The sequence below is a fragment of the Calidris pugnax genome, unplaced genomic scaffold, assembly GCF_001431845.1.
Source record: "Calidris pugnax isolate Ruff unplaced genomic scaffold, ASM143184v1 scaffold219, whole genome shotgun sequence".
NCBI lineage: Eukaryota > Metazoa > Chordata > Aves > Charadriiformes > Scolopacidae > Calidris > Calidris pugnax.
The window spans coordinates 8,221,680-8,237,924 of NW_015094507.1; the positions used below are offsets into that span (position 1 = coordinate 8,221,680).

At 41.0% G+C, this 16,245-nt stretch overlaps 2 protein-coding genes across 2 annotated transcripts in view; one reads left to right on the plus strand and one right to left on the minus strand.

Moving 5' to 3' along the window:
* Positions 1-9,321, minus strand: part of FIG4 (FIG4 phosphoinositide 5-phosphatase) — a 56,904-nt gene extending 47,583 nt beyond the window's left edge. Inside the window, exons 1-2 of the mRNA XM_014964365.1 lie at positions 9,079-9,321; positions 80-178 (exon numbers count right to left, since the gene is read on the minus strand). Coding sequence (XP_014819851.1) covers positions 80-178; positions 9,079-9,144 — 165 coding nt within the window. The 5' untranslated portion in view covers positions 9,145-9,321. The remainder of the gene's footprint in view (positions 1-79; positions 179-9,078) is intronic.
* A 1,436-nt stretch (positions 9,322-10,757) lies between these two features.
* AK9 (adenylate kinase 9) overlaps positions 10,758-16,245 on the plus strand; it is a 55,648-nt gene continuing 50,160 nt past the window's right edge. The window contains exons 1-5 of the mRNA XM_014964480.1: positions 10,758-10,875; positions 11,430-11,493; positions 12,939-12,991; positions 13,076-13,172; positions 13,521-13,633. Coding sequence (XP_014819966.1) covers positions 10,759-10,875; positions 11,430-11,493; positions 12,939-12,991; positions 13,076-13,172; positions 13,521-13,633 — 444 coding nt within the window. The 5' untranslated portion in view covers position 10,758. The remainder of the gene's footprint in view (positions 10,876-11,429; positions 11,494-12,938; positions 12,992-13,075; positions 13,173-13,520; positions 13,634-16,245) is intronic.

The following is a 16,245-nucleotide window of genomic DNA, read 5'->3' on the forward strand; positions in this document are numbered from 1 at the left end:
TATTCACATTCAGCTCAATATAGTCAGTATTATTTGGAATAACTGAAAAAAAACCCCACCTAAATAGAGAGGCACTCACCCTATCATCAATTATAACCAAATCCTTTGGTTCAGTGCGATCTATTTTCAAAACACGGTATTTGGTTTCTGCAGGATTACTTCCAACGAGAAAGTACCGCTACATTAAAAAAAAAAAAGTCATAATATTATACAAGATAAAGTAACCAAAGCCCGTTGTAACATAAGACATCAACAATGCCGTTTATATAGTTTCTAGACTAGATCAATTTCAACTAACATAAAATATCTAATATTTCATATGGACTGTTAATAAACTGGTTTAGACATCTGTACCTTAGGTAGGTACATTTGTATACAATCAATTTTTACAACGTAAAAGACCTCATTCTCCCCACTGTACAAAGAGGAAAAATTTTAAAAATTGAGGAAAGGTGAAAACCTGTTCATAGAGGAAAAAATGCAACTTACACCAGGTACTGAGCAACTACGCCCTGCTCCAGCCACTACTGTCTTCCCATTCGCTATGCCAAATTTAGGAGGTTATACACACAAGCTTGCAACTTTTCATGGTCTAAAACTTCTGTTGCTATATTGTAGTCTATTGCTATTTCTGTCAACTAGTCTTTCCTAGTCTACACTAAACACAGAAAAAATGCAAGTACTTCTGTACTGCAAGTTTTCTTCATTTTTTATTTATATTTGCTGTGATAAACTTCTCACCAATATTCTTCCACAACAGTCAAGTTTAATGTGACCAGCTATGCTGTTAAAAAAAACACCACCACTATTTTTTTTAAAAGACTAGCTTTATTTCTCATTTAAAGTATGAGACAGACCACAGATAAACAAATGTGTTCATCTCTCATTTAAGGGCATCAAACTATAAATGAATTTTTACATTTAGAGGAATTAACAGTAAGCACAGGTTGCAGGACTGCTTGCTATAAGTAGCTCTCATTTTACTAATTCATTTAATCAGTGTGGTGCTACCACACAGCAAGGTGTAACTCATTAATAATGCTCAGCCTAGTAGGAAAGCATGGCAAATTCATGTGGATCTATGCAGCCAACTCTTAACTTTAGAAGTCACATGGATCTAAGATGTGCGAGAGGAAATCAATAGTAACATTCACACAAAACTCAGAATTTCATAATTTATACTGATTACATGTTAAGAAACATCTTTGATGTCAAAATATTTAAGGTGGAAGAATAACTTAAAACCCTCTTGAGTTTCATTGAAATCACAAAAACATCTACATAGTCAGTAAGCTCTAAAAAATAAAATACAATACTCAAAGTTAAGAGGTATAAAAGGAAACACCTCTAGCTCCCAGCTCCACCTTGTACACTGACATTACAGTGCTTCCTGAGTGGCAAGTTTTGCTGTTTACTCTTAAATGACAGTAAAGAAGGCCCTTCAAAGTCATATGCCATCACAGCACTCCCTCACTGAAGCCTTTGAGACAGCACTTTGGAACAGAACACTGTTCCCTACTGGCTTTTTTTGCAGGGATGGGCTAATCAAGGCTCCCCAGCCTGCCCTCCTCAGAGCATCCTCCCCAGGAGATCCCTTAGTGCCAAGATCTGCACTCCCCAGGAGAGAAACCATAACGACAGGGTCAGAGCCCCCAGCGTGTGGCACTGAATGGCACAAAGGTGGAGGATGGAGCTCTTCTGCTGGTATCACCCACCAGGAAGAAACATCAAGCCACTAAGACAGTCACTTGCTCAGACCCTGCCATCATAACATAGTCCTTCGTCTTCATGACTTAGAAAGTGAATGGGCAGAGGGAATTCATTTGTAATACATTGTATTATATTACAAATACATTGTATTCATTTGTAATACAAAGAGTGCTGCTTCTCCATTTGTAGAAAATTGTTAATTACTTAAAGCTAAACAATTTTGAGTAGCAGTCCATAATACTGCAATACAGTGATCTCGCCCAATGTGCAGCTCATTAAATGAGTGTAATTTCTTCCTATAGGTTGGAAACCTATGATTACCAACAAGTCATCCTGAATAAAAACAGAACAGTACAACTTTAGGATGCTTGTCCATACTGCAGCTTGGACCAAAGACCACATTTAAAATTGGAACGTGACACATGGGCAGCGGTAGAGGTGGCGGTGGGGAGAGATGGATGAAGAGTTGCAAATGTATTACTAAGGCAGTTCAGCTGGATAGTTCTCCATTTCCATTTTAATAGACCTATAAAACATAAGGAAGCACTATGAGGAACGCATCACTCACATCACCTCTGCAGCTGCTATAGTGAGCTACACACAGCTACGGTGCCAGCTTCAAGAGCTTAGGACAGCAGCACAGTGGGATTCGATGAGAAGTAACTCCATCTGCAGACTACAGCAGCCACCACCAGAGTGAATGGCACTTAACAACTTCTCTTTGAAGTCCTTTAAGGACTAATTTAGGGGGTTTGTTTTAAGTTAGAAAGCTAGGCTAATCTATTAAGGAAGGTCAGTTGAGAACAGTGTCAAAGCCCAGCATCAATGGACTGAAAGAAGACACTTTCTCGGAAAGCCAAAATTATCCTTCTGCTTGGGAAGTTTTCAGGACCCGCTGACAATCAGCAACCCCAGAATTACTCTAAAAACAGCATGATATGCCAGCTCATATTCAACCTTCAAGATCTGAAATGAAAACAAAGATAATAGGAAAACCAACAATGCAAAGATTAAACAAGAAAAAAAAAAGGCATTTCAGCATTAGCTGCTTCTGCTACCTAATTTACGCATCTAATGAATAAATAAGTCTGTCTCACTGGATGATACAGAGCACAAATAAAACCGTATCAGTGACATGTACTGCAATTAAATTTGCCATCATATAAACACTAGGACAAAACAAAGAAAAATACCAAATCAACACAACACTGAGCATGTAGCATCAAATAAATTAATTTCTAAGCTTGTAATATAATTGCAAAATTAATCAAAGCCAAAATACACTGTACTGTTCACAACTATTTTGATTAACATATATCATTACAGTAAAAGAAATTACAATCCACAGGTAGGCTACAGAAATCTTTCTGGGAGTTTCTAACCTTATTCTCTTATTCTCTTTATTTATAAGTTGAACTGAATAAATCGAAGCATTTTCCAAACGTCTCAAATGATCCCACTCCACAGCAAAGCCACTGCATTTAGATAAACGGACAACCTTGACCAACAAAGTACTCTCTCGACAGAACAGTACACAAGGAGAAACTGTGCAGGCTTCCTCACAAATACTCTGCTGAAGTCCTTCAACCATCACCTGAGATGAAATATGCTGTTTCCAGGTTTAGTCTGCCCTTGGCCTTGCTGAAACTTGTTAACAAGTGGATTTTACCAACCACGGCAGTGCACCATGCAGGTACTTGCCTCTGAGATCTGGACTGAATGCTTAATTTATTGCACAATTATCACTAAGCAACCACAAGATGGGAACAATCATTACTCACTTCCACCTGGGACTGAGTTTTAACCAAAGCAATCTAATTGAAAGTCTTTACACCCTCTTTTATCAATCCTTTGATTCAGTCAAACGAATAAAAAGAGCTGCTTCTAAAAGGAGTATAAACACAATGAAAAATTTCTTGCTGCAAATTGTTGTTCATAATGGCAGGATAAATATCTGAAATCAAACATTCTGCCCACAATTTTTAATATATTTTTACTTTAAGAAGATTACTTCTTAGAGCCCCCACTCTAAAACTATGATTTGCTTCTTTCTATAGACTAATTATCACTAAGAAATGTTAGCACTGTAAACAATTTATTTCACTCATCAGTTAAAAAGCAACGTATAGCTTAATCACCAGGGGGAAAAAAAAAAAGTGAAAATGCACTAAAAGTTAATTGAAAAATACGGCACTCCACTAATACAGCCTATTTTTAAACCTGCAAATAGCATGAAGGAAACACTTCAGAACTTACAGAAGATGCTTGCAAAGGATACTCATCCAGCCCATGGATATGTTTAAGGCCACAAAGCCCTAAGGACACACAGTGGGTTGTCCTGGGGCAGCTGATCCCCCCCAGCCGCTCTCCCGCTCCCCTCCTCAGCAGCACAGGCGGAGAAAAGGAGGCGGAAAAGGTGATGGGTCCAGGTAAGGACAGGGAGATTTACTGTCACAGGGGAAAGACGCCTGACCTGGGGGAAATGAAAGTCATTTACTGACAACTAAAATAGGTTCTGAGATCCAGAAACAATGATAAATTAAAACAGCTCCCCCCCATCCCAGCCTTCTTCCCAGGTACAGCTTCAGTCCTGATTCCTCCACCTTCCCCCTGCCCTGAGCAGCGCAGGGGGTGGGAAATGAGGGGGTTTCAGTCAGTTCCTAATAGTTCCTCTCTGCTGCTGCTTCCATCTCACACTTTTCACGCCTTCAGCATGGGTCCGCTCCACAGGCTGCAGCTCCTTTGGGAAACGTCCCCCTGCTCAAGCCTGGTGCCCACCAGGGGATCCTTGCTGTGGTGCCTGGAGGACCTCCTCCTTCACTGACCTTGGTCTCTGCAGGGCCTTTTCTCTCACATTTTTCCTCACACTTCTCTCTCCCAGCTGCCACATAGCCTTTTTTTAACTCTTTCTCAATTACATGATTATGCCCTGTGGTGGTCAGCTGGAACCAGCTGTGTTTGGTGCAGGGCAGGCCTGGCCTCTCCTCACAGGGGCCAGCCTGCAGCCCCCCAGCACCCGCACCCAACACAGGAAGGTATTTATGGGCCAGTCACACTTTCTGTCAAACTAAAGAAACATTCTGGGAATGAGGAACCTTCATGTGGACGCTGACTTTGGACCAGCATGCTATTATCTCTCTGCTTTAATTTACACCTAACTAGGCAGCGCGATGGTAGCTGACATCAAACCCCCACCCTCCCTCACAACAGGTATAAAGTTATGCAAGGAAAAGCCTCTTCCTCAACCGTTTTGTGGTAGTTTCAATATGTACTGCACTGGATTGTAGAACGGAAATCTTCAAGGCATAAACAAGATATTAAATGGGGCTAAAAAAGGTATAGGATCAGCCTTTTTCCTCTACTACACCAAAGAAGGGGAGAAAAATAATTACACCTGGATGTAAGGTACAGCAAAAACTCTACTATGATCTTTCTTTCTATAGAACCTACAGCTATTCAGAGGCTATCTGTCTTTCATCTCTCATAGAAAATGGCAGAATGACATGAAGAAAGGAAGAGATGATAAGGGCCAAAGAGAGGTACCTGAAAATAGCAACAATTCAGTTGGCCTCCTGTTTGCTTTCCATAACCTGTTGAAACTCTTCAAAAGAAGCTCTTTCAAGACGAGAAATTTCAATAATGCACCTTGCAAAGTACTGCGCTCTCAGGACACGAAGGAATGGCTACCCACTCTGCATCCTTCAGCCACAGCACTCGGTAATTCCACCATAACCAAAGCTTTTTTCTCCCAAACAGGACTTCACCCTTGCTGCTCCACTGAGGATTCTCCCTTCTAACTTTTCAGCTAAATCTATTAACCATCAATCTATATGTTTTCCTTTAGCCAAATACTTCTCCCCTTTTTAGCATCTATTCTGATCCCAACTGAAACCACGTAGTTTTCCCTGGGGAAAAGGGCAGAAACATCTACAGGTAATTACGCTATTCACATTGTTTAATAAGATTGTGCAAGTCATTTGGATACTGTGGAGATGGAGACTGTAGAAGAACCTGATTAGAATACAATAATATTAATTAAGCCTCATGATAACCTGAAAGATAGGCAAGTGATATGCCTTTGTAAGAGATGGCACAAATTAACTTGTTCAATGTCACACCACCTCAGGGGAATGATAATTTCCAGTGAACTAACCTACAGCTTTCAGGTGGGCTTCACTTGGGCAAAACACAAAAGTTCCATCTTCTCCTGAAGAAGAGAAGAAAATATCTTTTGTTTCTTATTAGTGATATTGCTGAAATATCTTTACTGCCCTCTGGCGTGCATTTCAGCAGTAAATATATGCATGAAATGAAAGATACCAGGCATTGATCCGAACGCAACCATTTTAGTTCATTTTTATGACTACTTCTATCAAGCATTCAACTTCCCAGGACAAACAGGAGATATATTCACATCTCCATGGTATTTATTGATCGAAAGCATCAGTTTAAAATGCAGGTCTCAGCAACTACCCCAAATATAAACGTTAATAGAAAATATAGAGTTCTGCTCTGTTGCTTCAATGGACACTGTGAATTCAGTTCTCCTCACCTCTAGGAGTACTTCTTGTTTGACTCCAACAACGCTATCAGAGACTTTCCTGTTTCACTTAAATAACACTACTGCATTCTTAACTCAAAAAAAACCCCACAACACAACCAACAAAACCAACCAAAAAACCCATCCCTAACCATTTCCGCTTTCTCATACATTTTGTCTCTTCCTCCTTTAACATGGAGAGGTTTTCCAGGAATAATCAGTATGATCAGTGTAAACTCCACTATGTTTCTCCCGCTGCCGATCAATGACTTAAGTCATCCCTTTCTTGCCCACTCGAGGTCTCCACCAGGAAGCTTAGGACACAGCTTCATGTTACCCCATATCGGATAAAACTCCTGGTCCCACACACTTACATCATATCTAGCAAGTGCATGGCCCTAGGGAAATCAGAAGAGCAACCTGAACCAGGAGAAAGCTATTCAATTTTAGGTGTGGGTGACGATTCTGTCATACCAGTGACTAACAGTCACAGCTGGCGACTGCATAATTGTGAGATTTTATGCAAAGGAGGCTGCAGAAGGAGTAGCTTGGGGAGAAGAAGTGGAAATTTTTGTCAGCAGACCAACGTGACACTGAATCAGCTGTAACACCACATTTCCCTCTAAAATTCTCTGTGACCTGATCAAGTCTGAAGCCCACGTTTGTGCTCCTCAGTACAAGACAGACATTGACATATTAGAGTGAGTCCAGTAGAGAGCTACCAAGATGATCAGGAGGACAGAGCACATGATGCACTGGGAGAGCTGGATTTGTTCAGCCCTCAGAAAGCTTTGATAGGACCTTACTGCTGTCTAAAACTAAGGAAAAGGCGTAGATAAGACAGAGCCAAACTCTTCCAAAGGGATGTCCAGTGAATGGACAAGATGCAACAGATACAAGTTGAAACATTCAAAATTCCAACTTAATATAAGGAATTTCTTCCCTGGGTTTTTTTTTTGTTGTTGTTGTTGTTTTTTGGTTTGTTTGGTTTTTTTTAACCAGGAGGTTGGTCAAGCACTAGAACGTGTTGTCTGCAGAGGCTGTAGAATCTGCATTCAAAACCCAGCTGGACACAGCCCTGACATCATGCTTTCACTGAAGCTGCTTTGAGCAGGGGGCTGGACTAGATGATCTCCAGAAATCCCTTCCAACCTACACGGATCTGTGATTTTATGAAGTGCATCACTCATTTTCAAGTAATTACTCCAAAAATGACTCCTATAGCATTTTTCTTTGAACAAAAAGGGCTAGAATTTGAATTTCAAAACTCAAAGGACTGTAACCTGCCATAGTATAGCATACTTTTTTATTTTTCAGTGAGAACAGATAACCATACTCAAGGAAAGCATTCCATTTACATCCACCAGAAGAAGTGACTGAATTTACAGCTTTGAGACACCATTACTCAGCCGAGACATTTCAAGTGGCACGTGCTGATCCACAAACCACTGCCACTCCTGGCTGATCAAAGCCCTCCCGCCTCCTGGAGTGATCAGGACTGCTGGATCTAACCCTTACTGAATTCTGAAGACAGCAAAGCTTTTGGGCAAGCCTGCCCATTCGGGTAGATGCTGCCAGTTACCACTAGCCAGATGTGAAAGACTGTGGTTCCCGAATTAACAGGATCAACTGGAGAGGCCTGGAGAATTGCAGCTAGCTGACGGAGCCCCAAAGCGTAACAGTGTCTCTGTAAATGGCAGGTTGTCTCTGTGCAACTGAGCCTTAAAACTGAGGGAAAATTATGCCTGATATCTATGTGTGCCAGTCACAAAAAGCCAAATCTCAGCTCTCTGGAAAGTGGTATGGGTTGTGAGCCAAGAACAGCTAAACTCAGTAATTCAGGAATCGTACTTCCTCACCACCCTCCTCCAGTACAGCGTGAATTTAATTGAAAATAAAATAACAAATGACATTTTACAGCAATGCTAAGAAAGATTAAGGCAGCCATCAAAATTTCCTTAGGCATACGTGAAAACAAGTAACATCCTGGAAAGCAAGAGTAATCTCAATTTTTGCATTTACTGGCACCAATAATCCTGCATGCTTTAATCTGCCATGTTGGTGTGTTCTCAAGAGGCTACACTGGCTTCAGCATGAAAACTATCTATTATCACTGCAGGAAATATCTGAACCTAGAACTGGAGCTAACTGTTGTGCTTAAAGCTGTGGTAACAAACTCTACCCAAAACTACCTCCAGTGAAAAAACAACATGCTATGAAACCAGAGAGACTACACAGGGACATCTGATTGGGAGCTAAAGGATGACAAACTCAGTGGTATTACCTCAGGTCACTTACACCAAGAATCGCGTTCTGACTCACATGCTCATCACATGGCTAAAGAAGCAATTAGCGCTCCAACTTCCAACCCCCTTTTGCCGATGGCAGAGTACTGTGACCAGCCCAGCCATAGGGATTCTGCAGCAGAATATTCAGGAATGCTAAAAATCAACAGCTTATGGCCAGAGCTCAGACTGAAAACTCTGAGAGCTGCTTCACACGAGAATGAAAAACTCTCAGAAGAAGTAAACAGACAGGCACGGGTGGTAAGCACTTTGGCCATCCTGTTTAAATTCTGAACTAGAAACCTTAATCCTTTAATTCTGGACAGTTTCGGCTGCCCGGCTTTAACTCGGCACGGCAGGTGTCAGCCCCGTCAGCCCGGCTGAGCGGGAACGAGCCGCTGGCTGCGCCAACACCGCCACCAGCACCACCGGGGCTGCGGGGCCTAAACCTCCCGGCCTCACAGCCGGCAGCGCCCGCCGCGGCCTGGCGGGGCTCCTCCCGCCCCCCCCGGGAGAGGCGGCGGCGGGGCAGACGCTACTTACAGCCCTGGTCTCGTACAGCACCAGCTTCTGCACGGAGCTGATCATGGGGGCGGCGGCCGCCGGCATGGCGGCAGCGCAGGGCTCGGGCCTTGCCCCGGTACAAGGCACGGCGGGGGCAGGCGGGGGGCTGCCGGCCAGCAGCCGAGGGAAGGGAGAAGCCGAGCTCCCGCCGGGAGGAGGAGGCGGCGGGGGACGCGACGGGACTGGAGACCGAGAACCAGCCCCCGCCGCCCACTGCCGGGACGGGGTGGAAGCCGGAAGTGGCGGCACGCCACCGCGCAGGCGCGCCCACGGAGCGGGGAGAGAGCGCCTGCGCTGCCGCCCGCCGTGGAGAGGCCTCACGCGTGGCCCCCCCGGCGGTGCGGCGGGGGCGGGCCGGGGAGGCGGGGAGGCGAGGCGGCGGCGGCGGCTGTATCGGCCGCTGCTCCCGCCGGGCGCTGCCGGCTGCGGGGTCAGCACCAGGAACAGCTCCGGAGCCCCGGTCCCCTCCCCGCCTTCATGCTCCTCCCGAGGGGGCGGGGTCAAGGGGAAGGAGGCGGGGCCAAAGGGGGGCGGGGCCCGTCGGTTGCCCGGGTTACCGGGGTACACAAACCGGTGGCGGCGGCCGTTGCGCCCTCACTCCCCCCCCATCACGCCCCGTCCCCCCGCACTTCGGTCGATGTAAGTGACGTCCCCCTCACCATCACCTCAACCCCACACCGGCCCTGAGGGGAACAGGCCGCGGGGGTCGCCCGGGCGCCGTCGGACCGGGGCGTGCTGGCGGGGCCGGGAGGGGAAAGAAGGCCGTGCCAGGCATTTCATCAGGGCGGGGTGGTCCGGTTTGTTTCTGTGGTTCGGTTGGGGTGGTTATTGTAATCGGGAAGTCTCCCCTTAATTGTCAAGGCTTGGGAAGGAGTGAAACTGGCAGGAACGCCAGGTGAATTTCAGCCAGTGAGCTTCCCTGAGAGAAATAGAGGGTTGGTCTGTCCCTTAAAATACCGTCCCTTACTGTTCAGAAGGTCTTATTCTGTCAGAATGCTTTGGTTTGATGTTGCAAAACAGACTTTTTCAGATTTTCATGCTGAAGCAAATTTTTTTTGATTTAAAAATTACTGGAGGGAATGGGGTGTTTGAGACTTAAGTAACCCTCTAAAGAAAGTGAGAGTTGTGTTCTTCAAACCATGCTTCATTGAGCTCCTCATATTTTTGGACTCTATTTGTTTGAAAGGCCACCCAAATTTTGCTCCAACCTACCTTAATGAGAAACTTGTTTGTGTTTCGCTCTGTTGCATAGCCCTGGATGTGTAAGAGCTGGGATTTATGAGAGGATTGCAGAACAAATCATGAACTATGATTTAATTTTGCAAAACTTTATTTGTGTACCTAGCTGTAGACACAGCAAGTAGTTCCATTGACCAGAATGGAGCTCTTCCGTGTCTGAAGCTCAGAAGCAAAAGTCTCAGCAGGGCCATAGTCCATTTCAGGGACCAGAGAGAAGTTACAAGTGACTCTTCTCTTAGTGATGGATGCATTGTGTATGTTCTCTGGTGGTTTTTCTTCTTATAACAGCTTTTCTAACAAAGCAATTTGCCTTATATCACATTATTATTCAGTTCCACTTTAAAGTATGTGTCATTTTACACATATGTAAGCTACTGTATTTTACAACAAGCTTCTTTTTCTGCCAATCTTAGATAATATATGGCTTCACAAGAGGAAAAACATCCTCAGCCCTTTGTAGACATCTTCAATGAAGATGAAGCTGAAAAATCCTTTCTGTTGTCCAAGCCCGCTTGCTTCATTGTCCTTGGAAAGCCAGTAAGATGTCTAATAGAAGTTTTTTCTTCTGATATTCTGCTAACAATTTTACTTTTCCTTTCAAAACATTAGTTTAATAACATTGCCAAAAAGATCAAAGACCTACTTTTCATCTTTTCCACTTTGCAAACTCTGCAGAGTATGGTAAAGATTCTGATCTTGTTTAATGAGGCCAATTTTTGGCCTGAGTGACCATTCAATTGCAATTAGAATTGTTACTGTAATTAAAAGTCACGTGTTGCTTAAAAAGTTACTTCTCGTTTCACATCAGCAGCTGGATTGTTTTTAGATAGAGTTACTCAGAAACAAAGTCAGTGTAATTATTTTTGCAAAGGACAGTAACAGTATATTAGCAATCCTATGCTATGTAAAATAAAGGACAGTATTAAAAAGAGTGTTTGTGTTTGCCCAGTGCATAACTCAGAGGCTCCAATCCTGATGGTGGCTTTTAATTGTTTTTATCATAAAAAAATATATTCTTTACTGTGTAATATGTTTGGGGTTTTTTTTTCCTTCTGCCTGTTTTTCTTTTAAATGTGTATTTTCATTTTAAGGGTTCTGGAAAGAAAACATTAGCTAGAAAGCTAGCACAAATATGGAAATGCATTTTCATAGAAGGTAAGCATACACTATATTTGTAACATTGTATTGGCCTCATAATATCTTTTGGTTTAGAATGCTGATAAGGACCAAGTAACCATTTTGCCAGAAATGCAAGTGCTGAAATACAGTATAGTTATAGAGAGGCTTTTAGTTATAGAGAGGCTTAGAAAAATCACTTTTTAATTTTTTTTTTTTTCTGGAAGGGAATATACGTAACACATAATAATCAAGTTCTTTTCCCAGTCCTGTAAGGCGATTCATGTGACCCGTCTGGTTCACATGGAGGCAACTCATTCAGCACCAGAGAGCACAGAGGTTTTCCTACACAGAGCGTTAAAAAATATGAGGATCATTCTGTTTGTGCAGTGCCTAAAACAAGGCAGAGGATATACTCCAGGAAACAGAAGCATAACTTTTGTGTCCATTTAAGAATGGAAGGAATGGGAGCTGTCACTTCTGTCAGCAGTGACTAAAAAAATTTAAAAATCTGTAATTATTTTGAAGCCCTGGTAATATTTTTGTGTCTGTGACATTATAATTCACAAATCTTGATTTGTTCACTTAAGTTTTAGGAAAAAAGAAAACATTTCCACCAGATTTGTCCTACCAGTTTGAAGGCTAATATACTCTTTTTAAGTGGAAGAAAAGAAAGCACCTAATGACCTTAAGTATGAAACAATTTCTTGAGTGCCTTTTTGAAGACACCAAATTATAAATCCAATTTCATGTTGTATATGTGTACAGTTGTTCTGATTATGAATTAACTCTTTATGTATTGATTTCATTAAGTTTTTTCTTCAAAAGGTGCCCCCTAGTATTTTTTATTGTTCTAATAAAAGCCCTCTAGTGGACAGTGTTACACTTCATATTCCTGTGAATGCACAGGATTTATTTATCAAATGAAGTATCTTCACCTAAAGATTTGTAATTATAGTATGGTAAAATTGATGGTTGTCAAATTAAGTATTTATTTAATATTAGATAATTAAACTAGATAAGGATTGGGTTTTTAAGGGCTTTTTAAAAGGCCCTTAGAGTCCTATTATAAAAGCCCTTTAGATACACAACTGGTTTTGTGTGTCTAAAGATCTTTTTTCTAAAACTTGGTTTTAAAATTTGGGAAGTATTTGAGCTCAAATACTCATCTCTGGATTACACAGCAGTAATGCTAATTTGATCTAAATCACTAGTTAAAATAATCTGGCAAGGTTGCCGTTGTGCATTTGTCTGTAGTATATATAGGCCTAAACTGTAGGGAAAAACACCTACCCATACATTGCCAGAAGGCGTCAATGGCGCTAAATACAATGGCTGTTCATTCAAAAATAGTCTGGTTGCTTGGAGAAAAATACATATTTGCATGTGTGTGTGTGAATGTATGTACCTCTGCATGCACATGTCTGTATATAAATGATTTTTAAAGTTACTTTACTTTTATTTTGTCTGATGTGCTTTCTCAGCCTTGGAAGTAATTCAAACGAATATTCAGGAAGAAACAGAATATGGGCTTAAGGTAAAGGTCTAGTCTTCTATTAAGTTTCGTCACATTTTTGACAACTATATGTTATGTAAGACTATGTTTTATATTTTACCTTAGTGTCAAGAATTGCTTTTTAAAGGTCAAAGTATTTCTGAAGAACTTGTTACAGAAATGATTCTGAAAAAGATTGAGTCACCAGAAGTCGCTCATTATGGTAAGTATATTGATAGCCTAAACTTCTTAGAATGAGCTAGATTTAATTTTGACACACTTTGCTTCCATTACTGTTCAAATATCATTAATTTGTATTAGAAGGTGCCATCTTGTACTCCTCAGGTTGTGGAATATCTGTAAACTGAGAGTGTATTTAGGGATTAATTTACCAGTATGGGAGATCAGAAAGTGTCATACCAATCCTATATTGTGTTAACTGATAATTTTGCAATGTCATGTACATGGTTTAAAATTGTGCCAATAAATAGATGTATTGTTTAAAGGAGATAATTAGTCCTATATTTGAAATCACCTTCTAAAAATATATTTCATAAAATGTATTCGACAGGTTATATTCTCAGTGGATTTCCTTCTCTCTCAGAGGAATATATGACTGTTTCACAGCAAATAGAGAAAATAAAGAATCTAAAATTAAAACCAGATCTCCTGATTAACATTAAGGTAATGTCACCTTCAGTAACTTGCTAGTCATTTTCCTAACTATTAGTAAATTCATTTGCTGCATAACTCAAAAGGTAATATTTTCCCTTGTGCATTGGAATATAGTATTTATTGAGGAAAAAGAGATTGTTCTCTTTTATACTGAAATGGAATTACAGTAGTTTGTTCCATTACAAGCATCACTCGTAAAATAATGAGCATCTAAAACTTCTGTAGCAGTTACAGTCTTTGCAGCTCTATCAATTAGAAGATACAGGTTTACATTCAAAGAAAACTTGGAATGACATGATTTTATGGGGTTTTGGATACATGTACATCTTCCAGTCATGTATTTCAGGAAGAAACTTTTTACATATGGAAGTTAGAAAGCAAATTGTTTTATTTTTTACTCACTAGTTGTAAAACTGCTTCTTAGTCATTATTAATTCATCTCGTTTACAAAACTCAGTTTCTTCATGAGTAGTAGTGTGACATACCAGATACATTACAAAAGCTACTCTGATATAACCAGAGAAACATAAATCATTGTTAGTGTAGGATTTAGAGGACTTTCGCATTGTATCTTAAAAGAATGGACTTGTTGGCTATGTCTTTATTAGTAAATAAAACAAGACAAGAGCGACTCTTCAGACATCAGGCCAACTGGTTTGGCAGAACACAGCTAACCTGTCTTGTGAGTCAGAATGGAGTGGCTGTGTCCAGACTGCCCACTGTGAAAGGCCCTGGGCCTGTGACATTGTCCAGTTTGTGCCCAGCTATTATTCACCAGGGAGAATAATAGCTATCCGGCACCAAATTTTGCCACACTCCATGCGGACAAAGTAACGGTATGTATAATCATGAACAAGGGTTCACGCCCTTCCTCTTGCAATGTTTCATTTATTATCAACTGGATTATTTCTATCTTTTACTCTGAATGTGCAGAATGAGCTGCCAAGGCAATTCTGAATAATCAGCTTCTGGTGGTGTGCTCCATGCTCATTGGGATTTTGATTCTAGTTGTCATATCTGTGTGGTTTGTTAGATGCTAAGCTTCAGTGCATGGACCTAGCCTATCTGTGTTTGTTTTAGTGACAAGGTTCTTCGCATTCCATACTTTTGAGACTTAGTTTGTTTGACCATGCAGATTGAAAATTTGTGAATGTCTACTTCAAACCTTTTCTTATTAGCTCATGGAAAGATCTTAAAACATCAGAGAAACATATTTTTGTGCTACTTTTCAGGCAGCTTTGATTTTTTCAGCTCCAAGAAGTCCTCCTTTGTGTTAACACCAGACAGGGAGAAATCCCAGTTCTTGAGAATATATGGTGTATAGTTTCATGTGCCACAGTAAAAATGGAAGAGGGATACTAACTGCACTCGAAAAAATACAGAATTCTTGACTTCGTGTAGTTACATCATCTCCTCCTCTGGGAAGAAAACTGAGACTGAATGCTCATTAAAAATCATTGCCCCAAAGTCAAATGAATAATTTTGCCTTTGATTTCAGTGGGTTCAAGCTGTTTTCACAGATATGTCAGAATTGTAACCATTTTTAGTATATCAAAAAGAAAGGAAGAAGGGAGATTCTAGATAACTGTGGGAATAATTAAATGCTGCTATAGGCAGACCAACTTAGAGAAATTTTGTCTCTCCAAGAAAAAGGACAGAAGATTCACCTTTGAAAAAAGAACCATATCTGATCAAACTTCTCCTTCCCTATTTCAAAATGTGCTATGTCATATAGCAGTCATGTCAGCTGTATGACTCACCATAAAATTATAGAAATAGCCTGAAGTACTGTAATATTTCAAGGGATACCTGGGAAAACAAGTATAGTGTGCATATTGCAAGCAATGTGATTTCAAAAGATCTGTATTTTCTGTAGAAATCAATTTTCCAGTTCTGTAACAACTTGACCTTAACAAGTACAATATTTTCTTGTTATCTCGGATTTTTCATACATGTTTGAAGAGTAGATGTTAGGGATTTAGAAAGGAAGAGCGATTATTTATTTTCTGTTGTGCCCCACCCCTAATTTCACAGTAGAATTTTCAGATACCCATCTTAAGGCTTGTTGGAGATCTGGGGACTCCAAGTACGTATTAATGCAAGTACAATTTAGGAAAGGTCAGATAGAAGCTTTATTAACTTCGATCATAATGAGCAAACATTCAGACAGCATCTCCCCCTCTGCTCCCCTGTTCATGTTTAGTTAGGAATGTTTTAGTTAGGATAAATTTCTCAGGAAGACCTCCCAAATCTTAAATATTAATAATTTGACCACCACAGACCACATCCGGGTTTATCTGTGCTTAATGTTAAACTAAATTTGAGTCTGCAGGACTTTATGGAAAGACTGTTGCTTAATTTTCCACAGCTTCAAACTGCTGAACTCTTTTATCCTCTGACACAATGGCACTATGCTTTCAGGTAACAGTAGAGCTCTGAGAGGTCAGAGGCACTCAGTAAAATTGACTTAATCTCAGTCAAGTCCAAACCACTTTGGCATTAATTGCAAGAGCAATCACAAGCCTGTCTGCAAAATACTTTTATCTATAAACTACACCTACACTTTTTATACCCCAAGGTATAACTTCCATTGTAAGATGTGCTCAAGTAGCGGCTACACT